Source organism: Castanea sativa, chromosome 2 (assembly GCF_040712315.1).
Source record: "Castanea sativa cultivar Marrone di Chiusa Pesio chromosome 2, ASM4071231v1".
In the NCBI taxonomy this organism is placed as follows: Eukaryota; Viridiplantae; Streptophyta; class Magnoliopsida; order Fagales; family Fagaceae; genus Castanea; species Castanea sativa.
Genome location: NC_134014.1, coordinates 12,269,379 through 12,296,826, shown reverse-complemented (window position 1 = coordinate 12,296,826; position 27,448 = coordinate 12,269,379). Strand labels below are relative to the sequence as shown.

The following is a 27,448-nucleotide window of genomic DNA, read 5'->3' as shown; positions in this document are numbered from 1 at the left end:
TTTGTATAGTGACAATCGGTACATAGTGATGTAATTAGTAATCATACATGAAAATTGAAATAGCTCTGAATTCCGAAGAGAGGGTGAGAAAGAAGTTAGTTGAGCAAAATGAGACAAGGGACAGGTTGACGAGTTAGAGAAAGAGAGAGAGAGAGAGAGAGAGAGAGAGGGGACAGAGACAGAAAGTAGTTTATCCGCCGCACTTTGATATCTCCGCCCTTCACTCTATTAACGGACTTACCAAAGCCCCCCCCCCTTTTCCAAACTCTCTTAAAACCCAAACCCAAACTCACATTTCATTTCCTCAGATCTCTCTCTCTTTCTCTCTGAGAAATCACACAAAAATGCAATCCTCGCTATCTCTCTCCCTCTCTCCCCACACTTCCCTCACCATTCCAAGGCCAAACCAATCTTCATTCGCCACTTCGGCGAAGCCGATCAATCTCCGATTCTGCGGTCTCCGGCGCGAGGCCCTTGGCGATTTCTCTCCGCTCCTAACGCGCCGAGTCCACCTCAACTCCATTACCGCACGTCGTCGCTCCGCCGCTAACCTCGTCGTCTCCGCCTCGCTCTCCGGCGGCAACGGAAGCCCTCCCAAGTCATTCGATTATGACTTGCTCATCATTGGCGCCGGCGTCGGTGGCCACGGTGCCGCCCTTCACGCCGTCGAGAAGGTACGCTCGCCCATGTCGCTTCAATTCGTTTTAGTTGAACTTGCAACGAAATGAATTCAGACTCTATAAGCTCAATTACAATGCTAATTGAGGTTAAATTACTTATATTAGCTTAGATCGTCATTTTCACATGCTTCTCTAAGTGAAGTATAAACTGACTTAGCTCAAAATTAAAATTAAAATTATTCAACATTTCGAACTGATTTAAAAAATGCATATTTTCTTAATGATTGGCTAGTTGAGCTTGAATCGACTATATTAGTTTAAATCATCTTAAAAAAAAAAAACTTTTTTGCACGCATGCTATGCCAAATTAATTATTTTAAGTTTTTTTTTGATAAGTAATCAGAAAGCTTTTATAAATGAAAGACCATTCTAAAGCATCTTTCAAAGAGTTTTTACGAGTTTTTTAAATCATCTTTCAAACTGTTTCTTTTAGTTTTGGAGTTATCATTAAGAATGGTCTTTGCTGCTTATTGTTTAGTAAGTGTTGAAATGTGAGAGTAAAATGCATCATTTTTTTTTTTTTCATGCAATTTGGTTATAGTAAACTTGCGGAGGAAATTATTGTATTGCTTCAGATTGAATTTCAGATTATATGTATTTCTAATTTGAATCAAATTTAGTCGTTATCGCCCAAAAAGAATTGGAATTATATCCCTGCTAAAATGTGGTAATGGGTATTGTAGGATGAGGGTCTTTCGAGGTGGTGTAAAAAAAAAAATTAAAATATCTTATTTACTTCTTCTTGCTTTTTCATTAGAGGTGAATTGTTCTAAATGTGATTGATGCAGGGTCTGAAAACGGGCATTATTGAGGGAGACGTGGTGGGAGGAACGTGTGTAAACAGAGGTTGTGTTCCTTCTAAAGCTCTTTTGGCTGTAAGTGGTCGGATGCGTGAGCTTCAGAGTGAACATCACTTAAAGGCTTTGGGTTTGCAGGTAATAAGATTGGATCATCATCTTTATTTTAAAGCTTAGCTAAATATAAATCATATGTTTAGAGCACAAATACTATTGTAAGTTGTAAGTATGTTGGTGGGTTGCTGTAATTCAACTGTTTGCCTTCTTGCAAATCATGATAGGTTTCGGCTGCTGGATATGATAGACAGGGTGTGGCTGATCATGCAAACAATCTTGCTTCAAAAATCCGCAATAACCTGACTAATTCTATGAAGGCAATTGGGGTTGAAATCTTGACAGGTGTTGGCACCATTCTGGTAAGTTGTATATGCTATTATTTTGGATTCAGTGGTAACACAAACAAAAGCTCTTTTGGTCAATTAGAAAAAAAAGATAAATTTGAGCTGTCCAGAACATGGTTTTCTCTCCTTTTTTTTTTTTTTTTGTCATTAAATTAAGTTTGTGATTAAATGGTTCCTAAATTTTGTTGATACTTACGTTTATTGTGCATTTTTCAAACCATTAAGGGCCCTCAAAAGGTGAAAGTTGGATCTGACAAAGTGGTAACTGCACAAAATATAATTATAGCTACTGGTTCTGTTCCATTTGTCCCGAAGGGCATTGAAGTTGATGGTGTGTATCATTTTCTTCTCATCCTATTTATGGTTTCACTATTTTCTTTTAATGGGTCCAGTGTTCTTCTGGATGGTGGACATTGTGTGCCAGTATTCTACAATCTTATGTCATGCTTATAGGATTTTAATTACTGAATAATGACCTGCAGGGAAGACTGTAATTACCAGTGACCATGCACTCAAATTGGAATCTGTTCCTGATTGGATTGCTATCGTAGGAAGTGGTTATATTGGTCTTGAATTCAGTGACGTATATACTGCACTTGGGAGTGAGGTAGCACATTTCTTTCCTTCTTTTAGCAATTGTTACAAAACTAACACTATGTTTGGTTGCCCCTGGGAGGAGCGAAGGGAATGGATAGAGAAAGGAATGTCAAAATTTGATGATCAGTTGCTTGCTTTTTTTACTGGTTCAATTTTTGATTGGTCTAGGGCTTAGGGAATCACATCTAGTGAATCTCTCCCTTTGTTCCTTAGCTCTTTTTTGTTGTTGTTGTGATTAGTTTCTTTTATCCGTTTTTGCTTTTCTTTCTTTTTTGTAACCTTTGATATGCTTTTTGCTTCTTTTGCATAAAGCAATTTTTTGAATATACATCTTTCTTACATATCCAAAAAAAAAAACACTGCTGAGAATACCTCAAATATTTTTCTTATAAGAAATGAAGAAATTTATTGATAAAGGAAAGCTCAGATGGAGTATCCTAAAGATTACAATGTATATTTAGATGAAGAATACCTCAAAATCTGTTCTGCAAACTCCACATGGTTAAATAAACTTGCTTAAACATTTATTGAAGACTCCCTATTCAATAAAAAGGAATATTAAGAATGGATTTTAGACTCACATTTACTGAGCTTTGCTTTCTTATTTGGTGTAAGAAATATTAGCCATGTAATTGATTCAAAATATGAATTTTATTATCCAGAATATGCCTTGTATATCTATAGGGTTTTATTTCATGAAAGATAGAAATCTTGATTCGGCAAACCAAAACCTTTTCTATTTAGCAATAAGCACAACAGCTTAGCATCATAATTATGCATATTTATGTTGTTGTTTTATCTGTGAAGGTTACTTTTATCGAAGCTCTAGGTCAGCTCATGCCTGGATTTGATCCTGAGATTGGGAAGTTAGCCCAAAGGGTGCTAATAAATCCAAGGAAAATTGACTATCATACTGGAGTGTTTGCAACCAAGGTAACCTGTAGTTTATGTTCAACTATTTGAGTGTTTCCTGGGTAGTTGTTTCTGGCATTTATATTCTCTGGGCATATTCTCTTTATAGATAACACCAGCAAAGGATGGGAAGCCAGTCATTATTGAGCTTATTGATGCAAAGACCAAGGAACCGAAAGACACTTTAGAGGTAACTTGAGTTCTGAGAATTAGTTGGAAATGCTGCCACTCATTGTCGTTTCAAAGTTATCTCTGTTCTTTGCTTTTCCCATTGACAATATCCAAGAGAGCACAAGTAGATTGCCCAAACCTTGTCAATTTCCACAATACCAGAGCTGCAAAGAGCTTTATCGAAAATGGTCAAATTCTGCTGTCAATATTAATTTCTTTTCATATGCAGCCATGAATGACTAAATTATGAACTAGTTGATGAGAGCTTGCCAATGAAGTTATTGGTCCCATTTAATTGAGTGTTGAACAAATCAACCTGCGGCACTAAATAATGCCGTGTGAAATTCTGAAACCAAGTGTGTATTTCTTCAACTTTCTAGCAAAAAAGGGCATATGTTTCAACTTTGACCCATCAAGAGTGCTCAATGATACCCAACTTCCTTTGAGAGCTTGCTTTCAATTTACTGTTGAACCTGGCTATTTAAATTCAAATGCTTGATCCTTTGTGAATCTTAATCATCAGTAGTAGAGACACTCTTGGGGAATCCCTGTTTAAGATCAGATGTTTTTGCTTTATATCTCATCGCAGCATGGCATCTGTAACAAACTTCTCAATTTCTTTGCTACAGGTAGATGCAGCATTAATTGCAACGGGAAGGGCCCCATTCACACAGGGTCTTGGTTTGGAGAATGTAGGCTTTCTCAGATGCTTATGTGGTTAAGATTATAGATTCGTTGACCAAACAGAAGTTTCATAATGATTTTGGTCTTTCTGCAGGTTAATGTAGCAACACAACGTGGTTTTGTTCCCGTTGATGAGCGCATGCGAGTAATTGATGCAAATGGCAATCTGGTTCGTTTTGAATATTTGTATGAGCATAATCCTTGTGTAGTTCCAGCCACTTGTTACTGACACTAAATTATGAACATTAGGTCCCTCACTTGTTTTGCATTGGTGATGCTAACGGCAAGATGATGCTTGCTCATGCAGCCAGTGCACAAGGAATTTCAGGTAAGTGATAATCAACTGATTGTCTGCTGTTTCAAATATAATAGCATAATACTTTCTTTGACGTTTATTTCAACCTTTTTTAAGTGGTTGAACAAGTCACTGGAAGAGATCATGTGCTCAATCATCTAAGTATCCCTGCTGCTTGCTTCACTCATCCTGAAATCAGTATGGTTGGATTAACAGAGGTAAATTTTGAATCTTCTAACTGCAATCCATTGTTTGATATAATGATGCTGTTCACTTTGCTAATTGTATTCCCATTACACATAAAATATCCCTTTCCCATGTATTTTTTATTTCTTTAATGAAAACAAGAGCTCCTATCAGCATTCCTATTTAATAGGCGGCAATTTTGACTAAATATCTAAAATTTGCAGCCTCAAGCAAGGGAGAAAGCTGAAAAAGAGGGATTTGAAGTAAGCATTGCCAAGACAAGTTTTAAGGCTAACACAAAGGCCCTAGCAGAAAATGAAGGGGAGGGACTTGCCAAGGTTGTATTTCTTTTACTTTTGTGCGTTGATTTATCTATCCCCTAGCTTAAATAAGTGGTAACACCATTTCTATATTGTTTTTATGCAGTTGATATACAGACCCGACAATGGTGAGATACTTGGAGTCCATATCTTTGGGTTGCATGCTGCAGACCTCATCCACGAAGCATCCAATGCAATTGCTTTGGGGACACGTATTCAGGTAGATTTTGTGTGCCAAGACTACCATGTTTATGCACTTAAATTGCTACTTTTAGTTTAGTGTGGCCTTGGTAATGAGGCTTTAGTTTCTTTGGTAATCAACTCTGAACATTTGTCACTCATCTTAAGGCTAAGAGTGAAACTGTTTTATGCCAATGAGCTCCAGCTCAAAATGTCCCTCCTTTCCTTTTAAAAGCAAGGTGAAGAGTGAGGTTGTGGATGCAAGAAAAACTGGGTGCTTGTGTAACTTATCAAAACTGTTTTATGCTGCTCAGAAATTCATTGTTATTGTATCTTTTGGACCATGCAGGATATCAAACTTGCAGTTCATGCGCATCCAACCTTGTCTGAGGTGCTTGATGAATTGTTTAAATCAGCAAAGGTGAGTTGTACTGAACATCACTAGAATGTTTTCCTTTTCCATGCTAAATGGTAAGACAATGATAACTAGGATAGCTTGGCAGTTACTTGATATATGAATGGCTGGCAAGATATTAGTAGCATATGAAGCATGTCTTGTTACATTTTGCAATTCTTTAGACTCCTTTATGTACATTTCTATGTACATGAAGTAGTCTCATTCAATACAATTCTTATGTACTTGTTAAAAAAATGGGCTTTAAACATATGCACATCCCTGTTGAATACTGTTAGCTCCACAGTAGGCATAAAAAAAAAATTCTAATATTGCATTCTTGATATTACTTGCGCATCGAATGGCTATTTTAATGTCTTTCTGATGTGTAAATGCATAACTTAATATGGGCAGGTTAAAGCTCAAGTTGCTAGCCCAGTAAGTGAGCCAGTTGCAGTCTAAGATTCTCAACAAGTCAAAATATATATTTTTTGAAGAAATTTGCTTGTCATAGGGAGTTTCAAGGAAATATTCACGTCCAAGCATCAGAAGAGATCAACACATTAGTGACTCTACAGAAAGAAAGAACAGACTACAAGAACAGGCCAATTTCTCAAGAACAGTTGGGGCCAAAATATTTTACAACTTGGTATCTTGGTTTCTTAGTTTTGTCCGTGTCTTGCAGAGATACTTGTATTCATAATGCTTTGATTTGGAAACTTTTCTGCTTCTAATTTTGGTTAACGTTAGAGGTTTTAATAATAGTGAGGCTATTTAATATTTACATCCTGTTGTCTTTGTTTTCTAGTTTTTCCAATGTCTCAGAGATACTTTTATCCATAATGCGTAGCGCTGATTCAGAAACATTTCTGCATCAAAGCCATTTTGCATTTCTTCCCAAAGTTTTCACCTAAAACGTCTGGAGCAGCTTAGAGAGCAGAAAACAGGCTTTTTAGAGCGAGCCTCCTCCTCCCTTAAAAACCACCCATTATGATAGAGGATTATTTAACAAAACTCTGGGGTCGGCTATGATCCTTAGCAAACTAATCAATGATTGAGAACTATTTAACACTGACCACAATATTGTTTTTGAAAAAAATGTCAATGGACAGTGCACAAAGACCTTTTTCTAGTCCAGATACTCAAACATGCATGTCATTAAACGACAGGGCAACGAGAAGACAAGGCGCATGGCAAAGGCATTCTAGTTACCTGCAGGCTGCAGCTCTAATAAGTACCAACCAATCCCAATCAAGTCCTAGTCTCAAACTTTGGATCTGCTATGAACATCATGGGACTAATTAAAGTTGAGAACTATTTTTTGTTTTTAAAATGTTAATTGGCATTGTCAAAATACTTTTTTCTAGTCCAAATACTCAAACATGATCCATGAGAAATCTCATTCAATTAGATATGGTATTAAAAAAAGGGACACCAAAGGAATTGACTGCTGAGCCGTATGAGGTAGGAAACTCTCAAGTACGGTTCTAAGGGAAGGAATTTCCCTGCCTATTCCGACCGGGGAGAACAGGCCATTCGACAGGGAAATTCTGAAATTGCGGAGGCTTGGTTCGATCAAGCCGCTGAGTATTGGAAACAAGCTATAACGCTTACTCCCGGGAATTATATTGAGGCACAGAATTGGTTGAAGATCACAATGGCATGGGAATTATATTGCGACGCAGAATTGGTTGAAGATCACAATGTCATGAAACAGAAGCGCAAAGTGAAGCCAAGGCACAGTGCAAATCATTCTAGATACGTGTGGGTATTAGCCAATCCCAACCATTTCCAAAATACCAGAACAAAATTCATTGATCTCCACAATTTATGACAGCCTAATCATTATCAATAAACTCCAATGGTTAGGCGATAGAAACAAAGTATACTAAAGATGAATAAATAATACATGATCGATGCTTCCAATTCTTCAATTCTGGCTACTACTCCCAAAGTTAAAGCATGAACATCAACGATAAACCCCGAGTAAGGTTTATATAAGAATCAACTTCAAGATATAAGCACCGATTATATAATATTCCACCCCAGGATCTGATAAAATTTAGTAAGAAACCAAGCTAGTTATGAAAGCAATAAGTCTTGCTTCGAGATCTAGTGACTTGTAAGTGTAGCTCTAAAAACCACCTCAAAAGTACTCTAGCTTCTAAGGTAGCTTAATTGCTTATTAACACATCATTACAGGACTAAGGAATCCTGTAGTATTGTATAATTTCTCCATTAACACACATCCTTACTCCCAAGGTAAATAACAGGTAGACATTGAATTAAAAAACTGTTGTTCATCTTGAATTCATTGCTGATTCTATTCCTCATATCTCTGCAAAGCCACCACAGATAAACCAGTTCCAATAGCCCATCCTCGAATGGCTATAGGGCACAAAACTATTGATCTTAAGTTGGTAGGATCCTACTTTATTCCATCTAAAAATTATAAATTTGTACATATCCATATTAATAAAAGGAAATCAAATCCACCTACTGGAGAAACACGACCTTGCTCTTTTAGAGGGGAATCTGGCTAGAAAATGAACAAATACCTACAGTCACCTAACCATGCCTCAAATATAACTTATCCAAAATCCCTTCGAAATAGGAGAAAATATAATATAAAATTATAGTCCACTAGTGTTACCTAAGGTGACATGTTGACAATAAGGATATTCTTCTGAGTCCTGCATAAAACCTCAAATCAGACTGTTCTTGTGTTATAAGTCCATGCTAATATTATCAGGTTGAGTTCCCTATGAGAAAGAACTCTCAAGACCCCAATAACTTCTTCACTCTACGAGGTAAAGAGACTTACAAAGGAGGTAGTAAGTTGTGAACTAAGTAATCATCAACCAAAAGTTTCCCAGTCCAAGTAATCTTGACATCAAATTTGGAATCATAACATATAATTATCTCGAACAAAAATATCTAAATCCTAATTTGAACGAGAACCTGAACTTCCATCTCATTCAAAAGAAGGAGGTACCGAACAAGCAACTCAATTGAGACAAATGTTGCAACATCAAACATGCCAAGCAAATTATAATTGCACATCACTAAAAACATCCACAATCCCAAAGGCCAATAATTTAACATGAGCCCTCATGCAGGATTCCACAACTCAACTCCCCAACAATCAATCCTAACCAACACGATGAAACAAACCTAATCTAATTCCAATATATTTCCTAAATCAGAAAATAACAAATTCCATCATTTTCAAGCATAATCATCATTCATCAACTCAACAAATTTGAACCACACAAATAAGTTCCAAAAAAACAGCACGAATAAAGACAATAAGACATAGGCTTCAAACAAATTCTCAATTAAAACTTAGAAAGTATCCTTAAACAAACATAAGTAACAAGGCATGAAGAGTACAGCCCCTACTAGGAATTAAAACAAAACCCCCATTAGAGTACCATCAAATCCCTATCTAAAACATAAAGGTAAAACCATAGATCTTAAAACAAAAAACGATTTCCATTTCTGACTGTCTTTGTGTGTTGTGTCCATTCATCATCTACTCTTCCTCGCTAGCACCCTCAGCACTCTTGTTGTTGTGCTTCCTTGCATACCTCTGGTTCCTCAGAAACTTTGGGTCCATCTACACCCACAATTTTATAACATCAAAAACATAAGCTTTTTTTTTTTTTCCATAAAATTATTGAAAATCAAAAACCCAAAAAGAGAAAAAAGAATAAGTACCCCTTTGGTGGAGGTGTGGCGGTGCCTGCGGGGTTTCTTGATGCCATTCTTGTGGGCCTTGTAGGACTGGTTGTGAGCTGTGTGATTCTTCGACTTTGCCATATCTGAAAACCCAAATAACACACACACACTGTTACTTAGTTTATCAATCTCACAAAAACCCAAATCTGATTTTTCTCTTTTAGAGAGAGAGAGAGAGATTGGACAAACCTGTAAGCAAAGAGAGAGGTTTGGCACTGCTAGGGTTTTGTGCTTTTGACGGAGCAGAGCTAACCGAAATGAGAGGATTGGCAGCTTTTATATGATTCTGCGGGAGGAAAGAAACCCTAGTTCTGTATTATGTTAAATGACGGATTTGCCCTATTGGGTTTTTATGTTGTTCGGCCCAGAAATAATTCATAGAAGTAGATGGGCCCATTCATTCTTTTGGCCCATAAAATATACGGGCCATTTTTTTTCTTTCATTGTGACCCAAAAAAAAAACAAAAATTATATACCAGTAGTTAGCCCTTCAGATTCAAAATATAATACTCAGCCAGCTCACTGTTTTTTGTTTATTTTTTTAGTTTTTTTAGAATAACAATGCATTCACAACATTTTCACAACAAATTTTAGTTGACAAATTGTTACTGGTTATAATATGAGTCTACCACTGATAGACATCATTTTTTTACCTATCAATAATCGTTTAACCCCTATAATTTGTTGTAAAAGTGTTATGAATCTAGTATTTTCTTTTATTTTATTAGAAGACTATATTCGATTCCTCCTTGGTGCCAATTTTTTTCTTTCTAATCCTCCTACAATATAAGAAAATGATTTTTCGAAGTATGCAGGGCAAGAAGGTGGGTTTGGAGTAGGGAATAAGGATCCCCACTCCAATCCCAACGGGCATCCACAAGTACCTTCCCTCTCCAAAAATGTATATACCCATATAAAATCTTATAAGTGAATATATGTAGCCCAAAAAATATAATTATAATATATTATTGTTATTTTAATGTGGTAAGTGGGGGGGAAAGTAATCTTCACCTCCACCCTAGACCAGCTACATATTAAGATTTAAATCTTCACTCTCACCCTATACCCTATTTGCTCTATGGATTGATTAAAATTAAATTACAATGTCTATCTACAAGGACTTTTTAGAATGGCACCTATGTATATGTACACATTACAACATTAATTAGGTTTATACAAATAAAGTACTTTTTTTTAATGGAAACAAGTAAAATACTTTAATAGCCACAAAATGTCCCCCAAATTTACTAAATAAAAAAATAGATTTAAAAAAAAAAAAACCACTACGTTTCCTTTTCTTCCTTAACATTTCACCCATATTATTTGATTTTTAGTGGAAGGTCCATGACGGTGCAACAAATCCGGTATGGCCAAAATTCAAATGCCAAATCAACACGAAAAGGGTCTATGTTTGTTGCTTACCCACCAAATACAATTTTATATATATAAACTGTTTTATATAATTTATTAATAAAAAAAGCTTTTTTTATTTTTTATTTTTTTTTAATAGAAATAAAAAGCCAGCCTAAGCTAGCTAGCTAGCATAACTCTCCTGGTGAAATTAATAACACCAATGCTATTTACTTCCAGTTGTAAACGCTCAACTGTATCTGCCCAAACCCAAAACACAATCTGATTCTCACGCACAAACAAACAACACCCAATACCAATGAGTCAATATTTCTTGTCATTCTGAGTTTTCCACCTTCCTCTTTTCCCACTAACCTTTTTAGCAGCAAGATTGGATCTTTGCTCGATCTGGGTCCTTCTTGTTCCTTACCAATTCGATCCGTGTCTTTTTTAGACCAGAGATTGGAGCAAATTCCTCATATTCTTTTGAGGCTTGAGAAAGAGACACCGAAACAGACATGTTCCTTGTTGATTGGTTCTATGGTGTCCTTGCATCTCTTGGCCTATGGCAAAAAGAGGCCAAGATTCTTTTCTTGGGTCTTGACAATGCTGGCAAAACCACTCTTCTTCACATGTTGAAAGACGAGGTGGGTGTGTTTTTGTCTTTACCTTTTTGTCTGTCTTTTGCTGTTTGAGATTGTTTTTCTGAGATTTTGGAAAAATGGGGTTTTGTTTTTTTGGTGTTTGGTAGAGACTAGTGCAACACCAGCCAACTCAGCACCCAACTTCGGAGGAGTTGAGTATTGGGAAAATCAAGTTCAAAGCTTTTGATTTAGGTGGCCACCAGATCGCTCGCAGAGTCTGGAAAGATTACTATGCTAAGGTACATTTGAATTTGATTTCTTTCCTTTTGGTTTCCTCTCTATTTTATGTTTGTGTTGATTTAAAATGTATCAACTAAACATGATCTGTGCATTTCTTGTTGTAATCCAATGTTAGATTGCTCTTGTTTTGTTTTTAATCAATGGGACTCGCTTCTGATCCACACTATAATTCTACACATGGATTTGGCAATCGATTCTTTTAGAACATCTTATAATGGATATATTGATTGGTTATATTTGAAAGTCATTCATGCTCATTTGATTCTTTGAATCTTTTGATTTTGATTGAGATTATTTGTTTGAACTACTGGAAACTATAAGCAGATCTCATTGTATTAGATTTTACTATATACTTTTACTTTAAATTAAACCAATGATATAATTTCTATGATAATCTTATAGGCTGTTATATCACCTACAATTTTGAACAGGACAAAACTTAGGTAGTTCCTTCAGAATTGAACTTTTGGTTCCCCAATTAAATTCAACCATGTCGTTGTATTGGCCAATGAACCGCATAATTGAATTCAATTGTCCTTAGGCTTAGAGAACATCTTTTGTGCTCCACTGGTCAGCCACATGGTTGAATTGAATTTAAAAATATAAGGTACTTTCCCTAAAGAACTGGATATAAGGTTTGCCCTTTTGAATAAAGCATTTCTTCATTCTTTTTAGTCTTGAACATCCTCGAGTTGTGAGAAGGGTCAGTGTTCTAGCTGAATTATTGGAATCGTATTCTTTGTAGGTTTGGTCTAAGAAGTGCAAGTTTATTGAATTAATATTCATGGTTCTAGCTTTAGTTCCTTGTGTACATGAGAAATCCTTTGCTGCCTTGTTAAAATATGACTTTTAATCCAAATAGTAGTCAAGTGGAACTTCAGAAGAAAGGAAAGTATTGCCTGCTCCCTTAGCCGCAATGATTTAGTGTGCTATGCCTCCATAATCCCAGATATATCTTCTCTTATGTTTATCTGATTCATGGGAGGCAAATATTGAACAATGGAAGTTTCACTGATAGCACCCTTTTGTCTTTCTGGAGGTGTTTTAATAGTAGCTTTCCATACATAACTTCCTTCGAAAATCCTCCAAGTCTTGTGGAACCTGTTCTCAAAGAGTTCAATTTCAGGTTTGAAAGAGAAGCCATAGATTTATTAGATCAAGGTTATTTGTTAGATCTTCTTGGAGATTTAAAGACCCAAATTGGGGTGGCTTCTCTTCATTGAGGTAGTATTCCACGGTAGTTTTTGTTTAGATCGAGTGGGAAGACCTGCCCATTGAAAAATGAGTTCAAAGTTTGCTCAGTGGTAAATATTTCCCCATTTAGTTGTATCACCTTTCAATAAATTTCAGAACGAATACTTCATTGGTTTTTCTCTGCTGAATGTTTTATGATAGACTCTCAGACTTAAAGTGATTTCCAGCACCTAATATTTTTTGAAATTCTGAGTACAATACCATGTAAAGAACAAGTTGGTCTTGATCCTGGTTATGGTGTTTAATTCATTTAAACTGGCATTAACATACCTGCTCTTTGTGACCGAATGAAGGAGAAAAAATCATTTAGCCCTCAAGTTTAAAATAGCAAATCTATTTTGACAATGACATTTTTGGAACATATATATACATGCCAAAGAATTGAATGCTGACCATCTATTTTTATATTTCCATCCATCACCAGGTGGATGCGGTGGTTTACCTTGTTGATGCCTATGACAAGGAAAGACTTGCAGAATCAAAGAAGGAGCTAGATGCCCTACTTTCAGATGAATCCCTGGCTAATGTTCCATTTCTTGTGCTAGGAAACAAGATTGATATTCCTTATGCAGCTTCAGAAGACGAGCTACGCCATCATCTAGGACTGACCAATTTCACAACTGGCAAGGGGAAGGTGATTCTTACAGAGTCCAATGTCCGGCCCCTGGAAGTTTTCATGTGCAGTATTGTTCGCAAGATGGGCTATGGCGAAGGCTTCAAGTGGCTCTCCCAATATATCAAGTAGAAGTAGAGTAGGGGAATAATGATCGGCACTGTATTCTTGTGGTAACCTTCTGCAATTTTGAAGCGCTTGAGTGCAATGAGATTGGAAGAGAAATCTTTTACTATTTATTTCATTGGTATTGAAGGATTTTCAACTGCATAATTTTTTATCCATATAACGTGCAATTTCAAATTTGTCTTTTCCAAACAAGCTTTGACATTGGGCTATTGTTCTCTGCTAGTTTTTCTGCCTCTGATTTGAGCATTGTTTTTGTTATGAATTCATAATAAATTTTGAAGTATCCTGGTACATTTATTGGTTGAAAAGAAAAATAGTGTTTTCTTCTAATGTCTCTTGCCATTGTCATATATCCTACTCTGATGAGAGTCAATAAATCAAGGGTGTTTTAGACAAGGAATGTTGTTCCATTTTTCTGTTCAAACAATGGCCATGACAATGCTGTTCATTTTTCTCTTTAAACTATGACAACAAGAAGGGGCTTCCAATGCAAGGTAGGTGAGACTTGGGAGCGTTTCTTTTTCTTCTTCTTCTTCTTATTATTATTTTTTTTTGGAGAACAAGTTGAGAGGATATCTTAATGGGGATAGCAACACATTGAACCACGTTTATAATAAGGGAGATCAGCTTTGATGTGTCCTGTCACCTGACCTTAAATTGAGCGTGGTCTTCTTTTTTATTTTTTATTTTTAAATTTTTGTATCTACCGTAAAATATTTTGGAATTATTTATTTCATTTGTTTAGGTGACGAGTTATTATTAGTGCAACATTATTTATATTGATAGTAGAAATCTTCCAAAAAAAATTTACGCAGTTGGATAAGCATTTTCATCCAGGAATGCAATAAAAATTTATATTACATCACCAAAAACTGGTTTTTATCTATTTTACCTAACTATTTTTCAAACACATCTCAAGTCATATTTATTTTTTATTATATCTTATTAAAATATTCATTTTTTTTCCTTTTTCCTAATTCCTAACCCAACAACCAACTACTATAGTATCCATATCTACCACCACTAGAGGCGTGCAACCAAAAACCCACTAATCTAACAAAACTAATCCAAACCAACCATTGCCAATTTTTTTATACAATAGGTTAGGTGCAGGTTAGCAGATTAACAAATTTGCCTAACCTAATCTAACTCACCTATATTTTATACTCAACTCATCACACGTGTTTTGTGCGTGCAATAATTTTCTTATTTATTTATTTTTGGTTTAGTGTTATAAGTTATAACGTTTAAAAGTGATATATAAATAACAGTGTGTATTTTATGTGGAATAATGTTTAGAAATGAGATAAAGATAGTGTCCTAAGTTTTAGGCTGAATGGAGAAGATAAAAGAAAAAAGTTAAAACTAAGGAAAAGTAAATTACTCTTTTATCCAATATGTGTTTTTTAATTTAAAATTATTTAACTAAATGATAGAGGTATTTTATAGAGTGTAAGAATTTGTATGAGAATATTTTAGTACGCAAAAAGTTGAAAACCAAACTGAAAATCATGTTATTAACAGTTATATATATTATTGTTTTGTTATGCAAATCGACAACTCACAAAACCCAGCAACCACCATTATTACAAATCGATGCGGATCCATCACCACCCAATGCAAACTCAAGCTTGAATCAATTTGCACTCTAGCTTGCAAACCCACGCCAATTTGCAAATCCAACCCACACCACCCAAATTGATTTGCAAACTCACTGCACTCTAATTGGCCACCCCACACCTAGATTTCCAGTCACGCCGCTAGAAGCCCTCAGCCATGCATGACACAAAGCCCCATCTCCTCCATTGTTGGCCCAAAAGAATTTTCTATGCCTATGTAATTAAGAGAGAGAGAGAGAGAGAGAGAGAGAGAGAGAGAGAGATGTGGGGTTAATTTTGTGTATTATGTATTCAATTTTGCATTTTAAGAGCTTTTGTATTCCTAGATGGGAATGCTCTAAGCCAAGTCAACCAACTAACAAATTTTTGTTATCAATTATTACAATAAGTAGAAGAGATCGAACCTTAATTCTCCTCATAAAAGAAACCAAACAATGTGAGAAACTAAACAAGGACAAAAAGATATGACACTCTTAAGTTTGTACCAACCTATTGACAACCTTGAACTCTAATTGCTAGAGCAATTCAATTACATTTATTGAATTAGTTTCAATTTTCAACATCATACAGGCAATTGACCAAAGCCTTTGATCACACCCACCTAGGGTGGGTGGACTTTTTATTGTGCCATGTTGTTACTGGCATACTCCCTATTTACTACCGGTATTTTGTATATGACACAAGTTTAAAAAAATTAAATTTTTTTTTACACGAGTGGACTTTTTATAGAGTTTGTGTTTTTGCTCTCTCTCTCTCTCTAATGTGTATAAAAATAGTAAATTTTTTAGGTTAAAAGTAAAGAGTTTGGCTTATTTTCAATACTTTTTTAACTGGATATGTCATTTTATTTTAAATATACAATGACAAGAGATAATGAATTTTAATCTTTACTCTTTATTTAGTTTGTGGATAATGTGCCAGTTTCTCATTAAAACAAAAGGAGATTTCAGTTAAAAAAGTATTGGAGGTAAGCTAAACCCAAAAGTAAAGAACTCTCTTTACAACGAAAACAATCACTCTTTTCTCTTTTCTCTTAAAATTCAATCCACCCATTAAAACAATGGTAAATTATATTATTATCTATACTTTAAGGGTAGTTTAAAATTCAATCACATTCAAATTAAACCCCAAATTTTAAGACTGTTACAAATTAAATTTTATAGTTTCATTAGTTTCAAATCAAATTCTAAACTCTTAAACTTATATCAATCTAAACCCCAAATCAAACCCAAAAAGTTTAAGATTTAAATTTATACATTTTTAAAAAGTTCATTGTTTTATTTGAAAGCATCCTTAAATTATTTTATTAATGTTGTTTTTGTTTGAAGTAAAATAAATGTAAAATTTACCAAAGCAAAATACCCTTTTCACCCAATATCACATACCCTTTTAAGCTATCTATTTATAAGATTACGCCTTTTTTTTTAATATAATTAAGATTACACCTAAATTATTTATGCACACACACTTTTTCTTTAAAAATAAAAGACAATAAAAGACACACATACACACACTTATTCCCACATAATCTCACAACTTATCGAGGTGATAAGTTATTATTATGTGAAAATTTTGTGTTTGTGGTAGGCTTGTGTAAAAGTGGTAAGTTTTACAACTTGTTGATGCAGTAAGTTGTGATTAATTTGCAACAATTTTGTGTCAACGACAAACTCGTATAAAAATAATATTATCAGTTATAACTTACTATAAGGGTAGGTTTTGGTTCCTAAGCCCAAAAGATGAATGGATTAAGGCCCAAATAGTCCAATACAATCAATTTGTAGAGAGTAGGCTTAAAAGTTAGGCTTCAGTGGATCACACAACACGCACAGTGAATCAAAGATAGTAAAGAAAGTAAAGAAAAACAAGCTCTGGCTCAAGAAAACCTTCATCGGGAAAATCCGAGGAGATTGATCCTTATCTATATTTCTTTGGAATTAGGATACAATTTCAGTTCTTGTCGTTACGGTGTCTTCTCTCCAGATTTTTTGATCCCTTTCCCCTGGAAGGCCTCTCACATTATATAGCCCCTTTTAGATGATCTTGACCCTCCATTTGTTAGTCGCTCAAGCTACCACTTGAGGGCTTGTCCCATTAGACACCTCCCAAAACCCCTTGTGAATTGCGGCAATCAAGATAACACTGTTCAAGTGTCTTCTTCACATAAATACGACCAAGAGGTTTGGTGAGAAGCATTAAATGTGGTGGCAACCACCGTCCCTTCAGTCAAGGCTAACATTTTCCTTGAAACTCTCTCTCTTCAGTATGACCTCCTCTGGTAACGTGCCACTGACATGGCCTTATTGTCTGAGGGCGTGATCTCCTCGGAGCTGCAGCAGCCTCCTCGGCCTCAGGTATAATATGTGACAATGTAGCCTTATCAAATTTCTATTCCCCACACTTACCATCTATGAAAAACTACGGATGATTTTAAGTATGTAGGCCCATGTGAAAGTGGTGAGTATGTAATTACTTTCACATAATAGCAACAAAATTGTGCTCCTGGTAACTGTCTATCATACTAAAGCAATCTATGCAAGTCTTCCCTTCAATGCCTGTTGGCAACTAGCAAGTAAGGAATTTCGTGATGTCTTTTTAAATTTTTTTTTTTTAATAACTGTTTTTCTTTGTGATTTTTTTTCTTTAAGACTCGTTTTTATTTTTCATCTTTGTTGACATCTTTCTCATTTAATCTTTCAACCAATGTCTATAGTCAATAGAATCTATATTTTTTTTTTCATTTGTTTATAACCTTTGGTGTCAGTTTATGTCATTTTTCCATGTTTTTCTTGTTGTACGATTTTACCAACTGGAATCTAGTTTTCTTTCTCTCCAAACCAAGTTTCTTTGGCTAGACACCCCATTTTACAATTTGCATTTAACCAATATTAAGGATAAAATAGTAATATTACACCAAGGGCATGATCGTAATTTCAACAGGTAGATCTTCAGATTTGTGATACAAAACAAATCTTGATGCTCCAACAATCATAATGGTATGTCATGGGTTTTGATCGGACTACCTATTCAAAAGTTATCATACAAACAATTTTCAATGTTCATGTCTCACCTACACAATGGGCTTTATCACACTTAATTTTGATTGGTTCTCACAATAATTAATTTAAAATTAATTAAGTGTGAATTTTGATGGGATTTCTTTATTTATAATTTCTTTTAATAAAAAATGTTTTCCTTTATGGCATCTTATCTGCTCTTTTGAAAAACAATTTGGAGAGAAAAAGATATGATCCATGAAAATTTTTTTTAAAAAAAATGCTAAAAAAAAAAGGCTGTTATCTTTAGCAGTAACTTGAATTGCATTTTTGGCTTGGAAAACTTTGAATTTTAGTTTTCTCTATTTCTAAAAAAATTGTAAAGAATTGAATTTCCTTTAAAAAAAAAAAAAACAATCCCGAATCAATTGGAATTTTGAGCAGAAAGTTATAGGCAAAATACGAAACAGGTGCATAAGATAACACAAATTCAGCATCATCTTCAATTTTCTTTCAAAATTTCAAATGGGGATCAACATCAAATCTATTCAAGCTTATCTAATAGGCTTGTCCCTTCCCTTAGCTTCAGAAGAAAGCTTTTTGAAAAATAAGTTGGATAGAGAAACAAATACATCCTATGAAAAATTTCAAAAAACAGAAAAATGCTCAAAAAAACATTACTATTTTCAATAGCAATTTAAATCGCATTTTTGGCCTGAAAAATGTTGAAATTAGGTTTTCTCTATTTTTGGAAAGGTTTTAGAGAATTGAATTTCCTTTCAGAAAACACCAATCTTGAATCAATTGGAAATTTGAGCAGAAAGTTAAAGCCAAAATACGGAACAAGTGCAGAAGATAACACAAGTTTAGCATCATCTTCAACTTCCTTTCAAAATTCAAATGGGGATCAACATCAAATCTGTTCCAGCTCATTTAAACAGGTTTATCTCCTCCCTTAGCTTCGGAAGAAAGCTTTTTGAAAATTAAGTTGGATAGAGAAACAGATACATCATTTGAAAATTTTCAAAAAACAGAAAAATGCTCAAAAAACATTACTATTTTTAGTAGCAATTTGAATCGCACACCAAATCTGTTCCAGCTCATTTAAATAAGTTTATTTCCTCTCTTAGCTTCGGAAGAAAGCTAATGCCTTAGCTTTAAAGCTAAGACATCCCTTCCCCTGTAAATGGAGAAGACCTCTTCCATTTTCTAATCGAGGATTCCCTTTGGAGAGCTAGTGAGAAAGCAGAAAAGAAAAGCTATCGTGCAACCATTGTTCTTACTTTGGTTGTAGTTTAGTACTTTCTTGCTTTCTCCCTAACCCTTTAAGAGATCACTTCCCTTTTAATTTATGCTCTATACTGGAAAATAGTTAATTGTGTTCTTTAAGTTTCTGCTCATGTTTGAATAAATGCTTCCAAGTTATTATTTGTTTCTTTCATGATATGCTTGGATAAACATGCATATATATATATATATATATATATATTCCTTTTACATGCTTAGATGAACACTTCTAGGCTAATACACAACTTTCTCTTGAAAACTTAGACGAACACTTATAGGTTAATGCATAACTTTCTTTTGAATGCTTAGATGAACACTTCTAGACTAATGCACAACTTTCTCTTAAATGCTTAGATGAATATGTCTAGGTAATTGTTTTACTTTTTTTAAATGCTTAAACAAGCATGTCTAAGTAGTTTGATTTTCTCTAAATGAACGTGTCTAAGGGATTTTTCTTTACTTTTTTTTTTCATAATTGCTTGAATGATCAAATATGTTTAAATGTTTTGTTTTTCTCTTTGCAATTGTGTGGATGACAAATAGCATGACAATTCTCTGTTTTCCTTCACATGCTTGGATGAACATTTCTAAGTTATTATTTGCTTTTCTTAACATGCTTAAATGAACATGTCTAGGTAGTTATATCTCTCTTTTTTGAATGCTTAGATGAACAGGTTTAATTAAAATTATGGTTTTCGCTTAAATACTTGGATGAACATGTCTGGGTGATTTTCTTTGTTCTTCTCATGATTGCTTGGATGATTGGTAGGTCTAAAAATAAAATTTCTTTTGCAATTATGTTGATGACAAATAACATGACGATTTTGTCTTCCTTCACATGCTTATATGAACATGTCTAGGCTATGAATTCCTTGTTTACATTAATTTCTTGGATGAACATGCCATTACTTTCATGCTTTCTTTACATTTAAATTTTTATCTAACAAATTCACTTTTTGCGTCTCTTTATGTCAAATTCCCCAACACATATTTGTTTACAATTATTGCAAATTAACATGTTTATATGATATATTATTTGTATTTGTTTGACATGATATGATATGGGTGCTTAATCCCTAGTTTTACCGGATGAGATGGGTGCTGAATCCCTTCACATCTTGTAAATTAGCCTCTAAACCAAAATCAAGGGTTCTAGACTAGGCTCTTGTATATGCAATTTTACATTTTTTAGAATGTAACTAGGAAACAAAGTAATGTAATTTACTTTTTTAGATTGTATCTAGGACTAAAAAAACATTGTAAATTTTTGTTACAAAATTGATGAAAATTTTCATATATATATATTAATACAATAAAAGCATTTTTTTATAGTGAAGATTTTCTTATTTTTTTATTTAAATTAAATAAGTGGCGACTCCATGTAAAACCCTAGATCTAGGAGGAGTACATTTTGCAGTGATTTCGACATTTTGAGCATCACGATCCCACCTGTTCGCCCGGGTTAGGCCCAATTTGAGAAAAAAATTGGCAGGTTGTGGTCACTCACAGTGGGTCTGCTAATTTTTCCTCAAAACATTTTACATTGAAACAAATGAAGCGTTAAATTCCCCTCCCTAAATTGTTTAAAAATAATTGAAAAAGGGATTTGGAGTTGCGTTCATTACCACGACCTACTTCGAGTATTTGCATCAGCTTAAACGAAAATTTTTGTCTATTTTAGTATAAGAATTTATTTTTCTATTTTACATACTTTTGAAAACATTTCACATCAGATTATTTATTTTATAATTTTCAAAATGCAGCCATGCATATTTGCAATTATACAATTATTGATGCGAATGCTTTTAAAAATAAAATTTCTAACGTTTTATTAAGAAAGAAAAAATAAATAGAGGATTCTTCCACGTAACCAGGGGCTCAAAGACAACATCATTTCCACAGGTTTCCAAATCGATGGCTAGGTACATCCTAATGACGCGTACCAGCCAATTAAAGTCCCCCACGTCAGACACCAAAGGCCACAACCGGCGGATCCTCATTATGTACCCCCTCCACCGGCCACGTCAGCATCGTTCACACTACAACACCAACATATTCTCACTGTTCAAACCGGTTATCGGTCACCTCCAAATATAAAATAAAACCCCTAAAACTCAAAAATTAAAATAAAACCGGTTATCGGTCAACGACAAACTCGTATAAAAGAATATTATCAATTATAACTTAACTTTTTATGAAAAAACTACGGATGATTGTGAGTATGTAGGCCCAGGTGAAAGTGGTGAGTATAATGTAATCACTTTCACGTAATTAGCAACAGAACTGTGCTCTTGGTAACTGTCTATCATACTAAAGTAATCTGTGCAAGTCTTCCCTTCAATGCCTATTGGTATTGGCAACTGGCAAGTAAGGAATTTCGTGATGTCTTTTTTTATAATTGTTTTTCTTTGTGATTTTTTTTTTCTTTAAGACCCGTTTTTAATTTTCATCTTTGTTGACATCTTTCTCGTTTAATCTTTCAACCTTTGGTGTCATTTTATGTTACTTATTTGCATTTTATTCTAAAATGTTATTTTCCACGTTTTTCTTGTTGTACGGTTTTATCAGCTGGAATCTAGTTTTCTTTCTCTCCAAACCAAGTTTCTTTGGATCCTGTATTATATTCTCTCTCCCTCTCTTTTTTAGATCCCTGTATTACATTCTCTAATAATAGGTGTTCACGATTTCCATGGCTATTGACCAACTGAATTATTCTATTTTAAAGCAATATTAAGTAGACTATAGTCTATATATATCACTTTTCAGATTCGAATAGGTTCCCTTTGGCTGCTCCTCTTATTCCATTACTGATTGCTTCTAGCCGCGGAGAATAGGAAAAGCTCTCACGTGGCCTAAAAAAAGCCTTGTCCAAGCAGTGGCGGCTCCAGGAATTTTTTTCAGGGTGTTCCTCAATAAGCATAAATTACATAATCTAATAAAAAGAAAATTTTGTATATTGATAACAACAACAATAAAAAACACGCAAATACATAAAGTTTACAATTGTCTTCTATGTGATTTTCTTATCAAATATTTGTCCATAATTATAACAAAAGAATAAACAATAAACTATAAGTTCATTTGAAATATTAATAAAATTATTAATTATTGTTGTTTAGTTGTTTCATCAATTTGTTTGTCTTTTATAAACTATAATTTGTTATATTGTTGTTTCATTAATTATTGTTTAGCCTAACATAATTTAATTTGTTTTTCTTTTATAATGTATTGTTTCATTATTGTTTAGCTTAACATATTTTAGTTGTTTAATTTGTTTATTAATTGTATTCTATAATTTGTTACGTGTATAATTAATATATATAATGTAATTAAAAGTTGAATGGGCCAAGCAAATGATAAATCCAAGCCTTAAATTATACCCATGTCATAACCCAAACCATAAATTAAGGCCCACCTTTAATTTAATTTTATTTTTAATAACTTTTTTTATTTTCCTTTATCTTTGTTTTCTCCGTCAGATCTCTCTTTTCTCTCCTTCACACGTGCTTGTCACTATCCTGTCTCTTCTAGATTTTCTTCAGATCTACTTTACTGAGTTTCCTCTTTACTTTCTTCATTTCCTTTTTCTTCCTTATTTCTTAGTCACAACGTTTCTTTCTTCTTCCTTGTTTTACGCCGCCACCGGGCTTCTTTCAACAAGCATCATTCATAATAGCGTCTCCATGCTCCTCTCTCAAGCCGCCTCTACCCAGTACAACGTCTCCTCACCTCTATTACTGATCTATATCTGCTTTGTTTGGATTCTAGGTTTATATTTTCTTTATTTTGTATGGGAAATCAAGAGTTTTTGTTTTAGTCCGGAATCCGTTTTTGGTTGAGGGTGTTCCCAATTTTAGTTGAGGGTGTTCCTAATTTTTTTTTAAGGGTAAACAAATAATTTTTTTTTTTTTTATATATTAAAAAAAAAAAATTTCAGGCCAGGGTGTTCCCAGGAACACCCTGACCTGAATGTGGCGCCGCCACTGTGTCCAAGGCCTCTTTTCTCCCAAGTTATTGGAAAATTTTATTCTATTCTTGAGTGTGATGACACTAAAGTTTGTTCGAGGCATAGAATATAGACATAGTCCATATGATCGCTTTATTGGAAGGATCTAGTTGTTCATGACAAATTGAGACGGTTTTTAGGAAATACTTAAAAATTTTCCTTGCTTTTGTGCATAGAAATGAGATTAAAGTGACCATATTGATGGCTTCACAAGTCTAACGGAATGTTTTAATTTTATTTTAATGTTAATATTATTTGTCTAGAAGGTCTACCCTCTTATTTAAATTCCCCTTCCTAAATTGTTTAAAAATAATTGAAAAATAAGGGGATTCGGAGTTGTGTTCGTTACCGCGAGCATTTAAATAAGCTTAAATGAAAATTTCTATCTATTTTAGTATAAAAATTTATTTTTCTATTTTACACACTTTTCAAAACACTTCACGATAAAATATTTATTTATATTTTTCAAAACGCAGCAGTGCAGATCTTTTTCTATTATACAATCATTGACGCGAGTGATTCTAAAAATTTAAAAATAAAATTTCTAACAATTTTATTAAGAAAGAAAAAATAAATAAAGGATTCTTCCACGTAACCATGGGCTCAAAGACAACATCATTCCACAAGTTTCCAAATCGATGGCTTGGTACATCCTAATGACGCGTACCAGCCAATGAAATTCTCCCACGTCAGACACAAAGGCCACAACCGGCTAATCTCATTATGTATCCCCTCCACCGGCCACGTCAGCATCGTTCACACCACAACACCAACACATTCTCACTGTTCAAACCGGTTATCGGTCAACTCCAAATATAAAATAACACCCCTAAAACTCAAAAATTAAAATAAAACCTTTTTTTTTTCTTTTTTTTTTTCTCTCTAATTTTCCGTCACTTTCTAGCGAACCAAACAAAGCTCAATCCCTCTCTTACAACTCTCACTACCCATACAATTTTCCTGAGAATTTTCTCAGATTCAAAGCGAGCCAATCATTTTCCTTCACTAAATATTTTTATAAACGAAAAAAAAAATGTTTCTTTTTGATTGGTTTTATGGAATTCTGGCTTCGCTAGGTCTGTGGCAAAAAGAGGCGAAGATCTTGTTCTTAGGGCTTGATAATGCTGGAAAGACCACCTTGCTTCATATGCTCAAAGTCGAGGTACAAATTTTCTCAGTAACCAAACAGAGGCTTTTGTATTGTTTATTGTATAAATTATACAAATTTTGTATTTGTCTGGTTTTGCAGAGATTAGTGCAGCACCAACCGACGCAGTATCCAACGTCGGAGGAGCTGAGTATTGGGCAGATAAAGTTCAAAGCTTTCGATTTGGGTGGCCATTCAATCGCTCGTAGAGTCTGGAAGGACTATTACGCTAAGGTTTTTTTTGCTTTTTTTATTTCTCAATTTTTTCTATGTGCAATTTAATTTAATTTTTTGTTTATTAATATTTAAATATGTATAGCTACAAAATAAAAAATAAAAAATTTCACAACTAAAAGTGGTGTTGAGTAGCGGCCCTACGAGCTATGTTTAGAGACATGGAAAAAGGTCACTTTTTTTAATTTTTTTTTGGCGACATGCTAAGTTGTGATTGCTGTAAGTCTGTAACATCACTTCACATGGGTTCACTATTGACGGCATTTTTATTGCATATCAATCATAACATGTCATTTCCACAAGTCGTGAACAAAGTGAAGTTTCTCCAATAACCTATGAATGTGATTTTGTGAAAAAAATTGTTACAAAAATCGTGTCCGGCAGCATCACACCTATAATCCCAACACCCTTAAATAGAGTGATTTTGAAGAATAGGTACTAGGTCATTGTGACATCTAGCTTTTCATTGGAGTTTAACCATTTAAAAATTGTTAACATGGGGGATTTTGACTCTGAATGTTGGTTGAACGTGTAATTTTAGTGAACAACAACCAAGTCTTAGTCCCAAAAGCAACAAGTCGTGGGTTTGAGTCCAGGAATCAGCCTTTCAAATAAATTGGGGGTAAAGCTGCCTACCAATCTCTCTCGGAACCTGCAAAAGTGCGAGTTTCATGCATTGGGTACAACCTTTAACAACCAAGTCTTAGACTCTTAGTGCCTAAATTTTGGGGTTAGCTAATCCATTCATTTAGTGAAACTGTTTGTTTTATTGTTAATATTATTTCATAATAATTGTGATTGATTAGATCTATCCAAAAATAATAATAATTGTGATTGATTAGGGAAGCTGTAGATGGTAGTAAATATAGCTAGGTTATGTTGTTGAACAAAATTATTGCATGTTTTGTCTTAGGGATGTTTATTTGAAACTCATGGCTGATTAGATTAATTCTTTGATGTATAGACTCATGGCTCACTAATTTCTTCGAATTTCTTGATTGGTAAGTTGTAGACGCACCCAATGGGTTTTGAAATCACAACCCTACCCTCCACCTGTTCTTATGGTAGGAAGTGTCAAACTTGACACTTTATTGTTAATTATTCTGATTTTGGACTAACATGACTTTAGTGGTTGCTATGATTCTGTGTGGATACCATATTGAAATAAAGAGACAAGGGATTTACAGATAGGTGTTATCTATTTAAATTTATATCTTCATGGTCATATTGCTTACTCTGCATTCGTAGTTTTAGGTGTTTGGGGTGTTCATGTCCGTTGCTATCAAAGCAAACTGATTATTCTTCAACTATTGTTGTTGTTGAATTACTCATGGGTTTGGAAGGAACAGTAAGTCCAACTTACAGCCAAAGCAGTGGTGGTGGGGGTGATGCATGAAAAGACTCAAGTAAAACTTTCTTGATGGGGTTGATACCTCACTGATCATTTGCAACCTTTTATCATGTAGGTGGATGCTGTTGTGTACCTGGTTGATGCTTATGACAAGGAGAGATTCGCAGAATCAAAAAAGGAGCTTGATGCGCTACTCTCTGATGAGTCCTTGGCAACTGTCCCGTTCCTTATTTTGGGAAACAAGATCGACATACCTTATGCTGCTTCAGAGGATGAGTTGCGCTACCATATGGGCCTGACCAACTTCACCACGGGTAAGGGTAAGGTTAATTTGGCCGACTCCAATGTCCGCCCTCTTGAAGTCTTCATGTGCAGCATTGTACGCAAGATGGGATATGGTGAAGGCTTCAAGTGGCTTTCTCAATACATCAAGTAGGCAAATGGATAGGCTACCGAGATAGTAATTTTCCTGCTATGGCTGCAGTCTCTACATTTGAACTAGTGTTAGAGAATTTTAAGCATAGTTGTTGATGTAAAGTGAATATATACTGTCTTTATTAGTAGCCTTCATAATTAGCTTGGAGACTTGGTGTGTTTTCTACCTGTTTTGGTAAGGGATGGATAAGTTGTGTCTACCTCCTCACTCTGTATTGGTAACTAAATGTCTAAATTGCAGAAACTAATAAAGGGATTGTGGCCAAGAGTCTTGTAGATCAATTGGAATCTCCTAGTGTTTTTAAGGGTTCAAATCCCTTCACCCCCCACTATCGATGTATCAAAAAATAAAGGGGTTATGAGGATCAGTTGAATGGTTGTAATGTTTACAGAAGGTCAACTTCAAAGTTCATACTCCACCAAATCAATTCATTAGGGATGCTTCCCTTTTCTTTTTTTATTTAGAAGCTAAAATTTTTTGCTATAATTGAATTGAATTGGTTCTCATGGGTAGGGAAATCTCTCTCTCTCTCTCAGCTTTGTGAAACTAGATTGTATGGAAGCAAAAGAATCAGCTTTACTCGTAGCCCTCAGTCATCATCTTTGTGCGGCTGCTTCCTATACAGCCTCCATGGCTTTGGGGTTTAGGTGCACATGTGATCATTCTGAAAGTCAACGGTTTGAGGCTGTAAACTTAAATACGGTCACCGAAATTTATATCACTAGAAGTGGCCTACAACAATAAACTACAATTTTATACTTGAAATAGGAGTGGAAATATCAGC

At 34.5% G+C, this 27,448-nt stretch overlaps 4 protein-coding genes and 1 non-coding gene across 5 annotated transcripts; 4 read left to right on the top strand and 1 right to left on the bottom strand.

Annotated features, from left to right (window-relative positions):
* The first annotated feature begins 57 nt into the window (after window positions 1–57).
* On the top strand, window positions 58–6,401 carry LOC142625684 (dihydrolipoyl dehydrogenase 2, chloroplastic-like). The gene is made up of 15 exons (XM_075799366.1): window positions 58–674; window positions 1,469–1,615; window positions 1,759–1,893; window positions 2,104–2,209; window positions 2,361–2,485; window positions 3,283–3,408; window positions 3,497–3,577; window positions 4,188–4,250; window positions 4,337–4,411; window positions 4,492–4,570; window positions 4,655–4,755; window positions 4,948–5,061; window positions 5,150–5,263; window positions 5,573–5,644; window positions 6,032–6,401. The coding sequence occupies exons 1-15, from the start codon at window positions 345–347 to the stop codon at window positions 6,077–6,079; spliced, it is 1,716 nt and encodes a 571-aa protein (XP_075655481.1). The 5' UTR covers window positions 58–344; the 3' UTR covers window positions 6,080–6,401.
* Window positions 6,402–8,933: 2,532 nt separating this feature from the next.
* Window positions 8,934–9,665, bottom strand: LOC142623400 (large ribosomal subunit protein eL29z). The gene is made up of 3 exons (XM_075796807.1): window positions 9,548–9,665; window positions 9,338–9,441; window positions 8,934–9,236 (listed from the first exon to the last, which is right to left on the bottom strand). The coding sequence occupies exons 2-3, from the start codon at window positions 9,437–9,439 to the stop codon at window positions 9,153–9,155; spliced, it is 186 nt and encodes a 61-aa protein (XP_075652922.1). The 5' UTR covers window positions 9,440–9,441; window positions 9,548–9,665; the 3' UTR covers window positions 8,934–9,152.
* A 1,229-nt stretch (window positions 9,666–10,894) lies between these two features.
* LOC142626448 (small COPII coat GTPase SAR1A) lies at window positions 10,895–13,918 on the top strand. Its single transcript, XM_075800268.1, has 3 exons — window positions 10,895–11,355; window positions 11,460–11,591; window positions 13,271–13,918. Exons 1-3 carry the CDS (start codon window positions 11,227–11,229, stop codon window positions 13,589–13,591), a joined length of 582 nt encoding a protein of 193 aa, XP_075656383.1. The 5' UTR covers window positions 10,895–11,226; the 3' UTR covers window positions 13,592–13,918.
* Window positions 12,535–12,660, top strand: LOC142626542 (small nucleolar RNA snoR83). Its single transcript, XR_012842538.1, has one exon. It is a non-coding gene; the product is annotated as a small nucleolar RNA snoR83 (small nucleolar RNA).
* Window positions 13,919–24,341: 10,423 nt separating the features above from the next.
* Window positions 24,342–26,945, top strand: LOC142624446 (small COPII coat GTPase SAR1A-like). Its single transcript, XM_075798013.1, has 3 exons — window positions 24,342–24,658; window positions 24,746–24,877; window positions 26,344–26,945. Exons 1-3 carry the CDS (start codon window positions 24,530–24,532, stop codon window positions 26,662–26,664), a joined length of 582 nt encoding a protein of 193 aa, XP_075654128.1. The 5' UTR covers window positions 24,342–24,529; the 3' UTR covers window positions 26,665–26,945.
* Window positions 26,946–27,448: the final 503 nt, after the last annotated feature.

Excerpts from the sequence above, each read along its gene's own strand:
- LOC142625684 (XM_075799366.1), top strand. The coding sequence starts at position 345 with ATGCAATCCTCGCTATCTCTCTCCCTCTCTCCCCACACTTCCCTCACC. Across the intron at positions 4,251-4,336 it reads AGGGTCTTGGTTTGGAGAAT|GTTAATGTAGCAACACAACG; the intron begins GTAGGCTTTCTC and ends GTCTTTCTGCAG. Across the intron at positions 4,756-4,947 it reads GTATGGTTGGATTAACAGAG|CCTCAAGCAAGGGAGAAAGC; the intron begins GTAAATTTTGAA and ends TAAAATTTGCAG.
- LOC142623400 (XM_075796807.1), bottom strand. The coding sequence starts at position 9,439 with ATGGCAAAGTCGAAGAATCACACAGCTCACAACCAGTCCTACAAGGCC. Across the intron at positions 9,237-9,337 it reads GCCACACCTCCACCAAAGGG|ATGGACCCAAAGTTTCTGAG; the intron begins GTACTTATTCTT and ends TTGTGGGTGTAG.
- LOC142626448 (XM_075800268.1), top strand. The coding sequence starts at position 11,227 with ATGTTCCTTGTTGATTGGTTCTATGGTGTCCTTGCATCTCTTGGCCTA. Across the intron at positions 11,356-11,459 it reads TTCACATGTTGAAAGACGAG|AGACTAGTGCAACACCAGCC; the intron begins GTGGGTGTGTTT and ends GGTGTTTGGTAG. Across the intron at positions 11,592-13,270 it reads GGAAAGATTACTATGCTAAG|GTGGATGCGGTGGTTTACCT; the intron begins GTACATTTGAAT and ends ATCCATCACCAG.
- LOC142624446 (XM_075798013.1), top strand. The coding sequence starts at position 24,530 with ATGTTTCTTTTTGATTGGTTTTATGGAATTCTGGCTTCGCTAGGTCTG. Across the intron at positions 24,659-24,745 it reads TTCATATGCTCAAAGTCGAG|AGATTAGTGCAGCACCAACC; the intron begins GTACAAATTTTC and ends CTGGTTTTGCAG. Across the intron at positions 24,878-26,343 it reads GGAAGGACTATTACGCTAAG|GTGGATGCTGTTGTGTACCT; the intron begins GTTTTTTTTGCT and ends TTTATCATGTAG.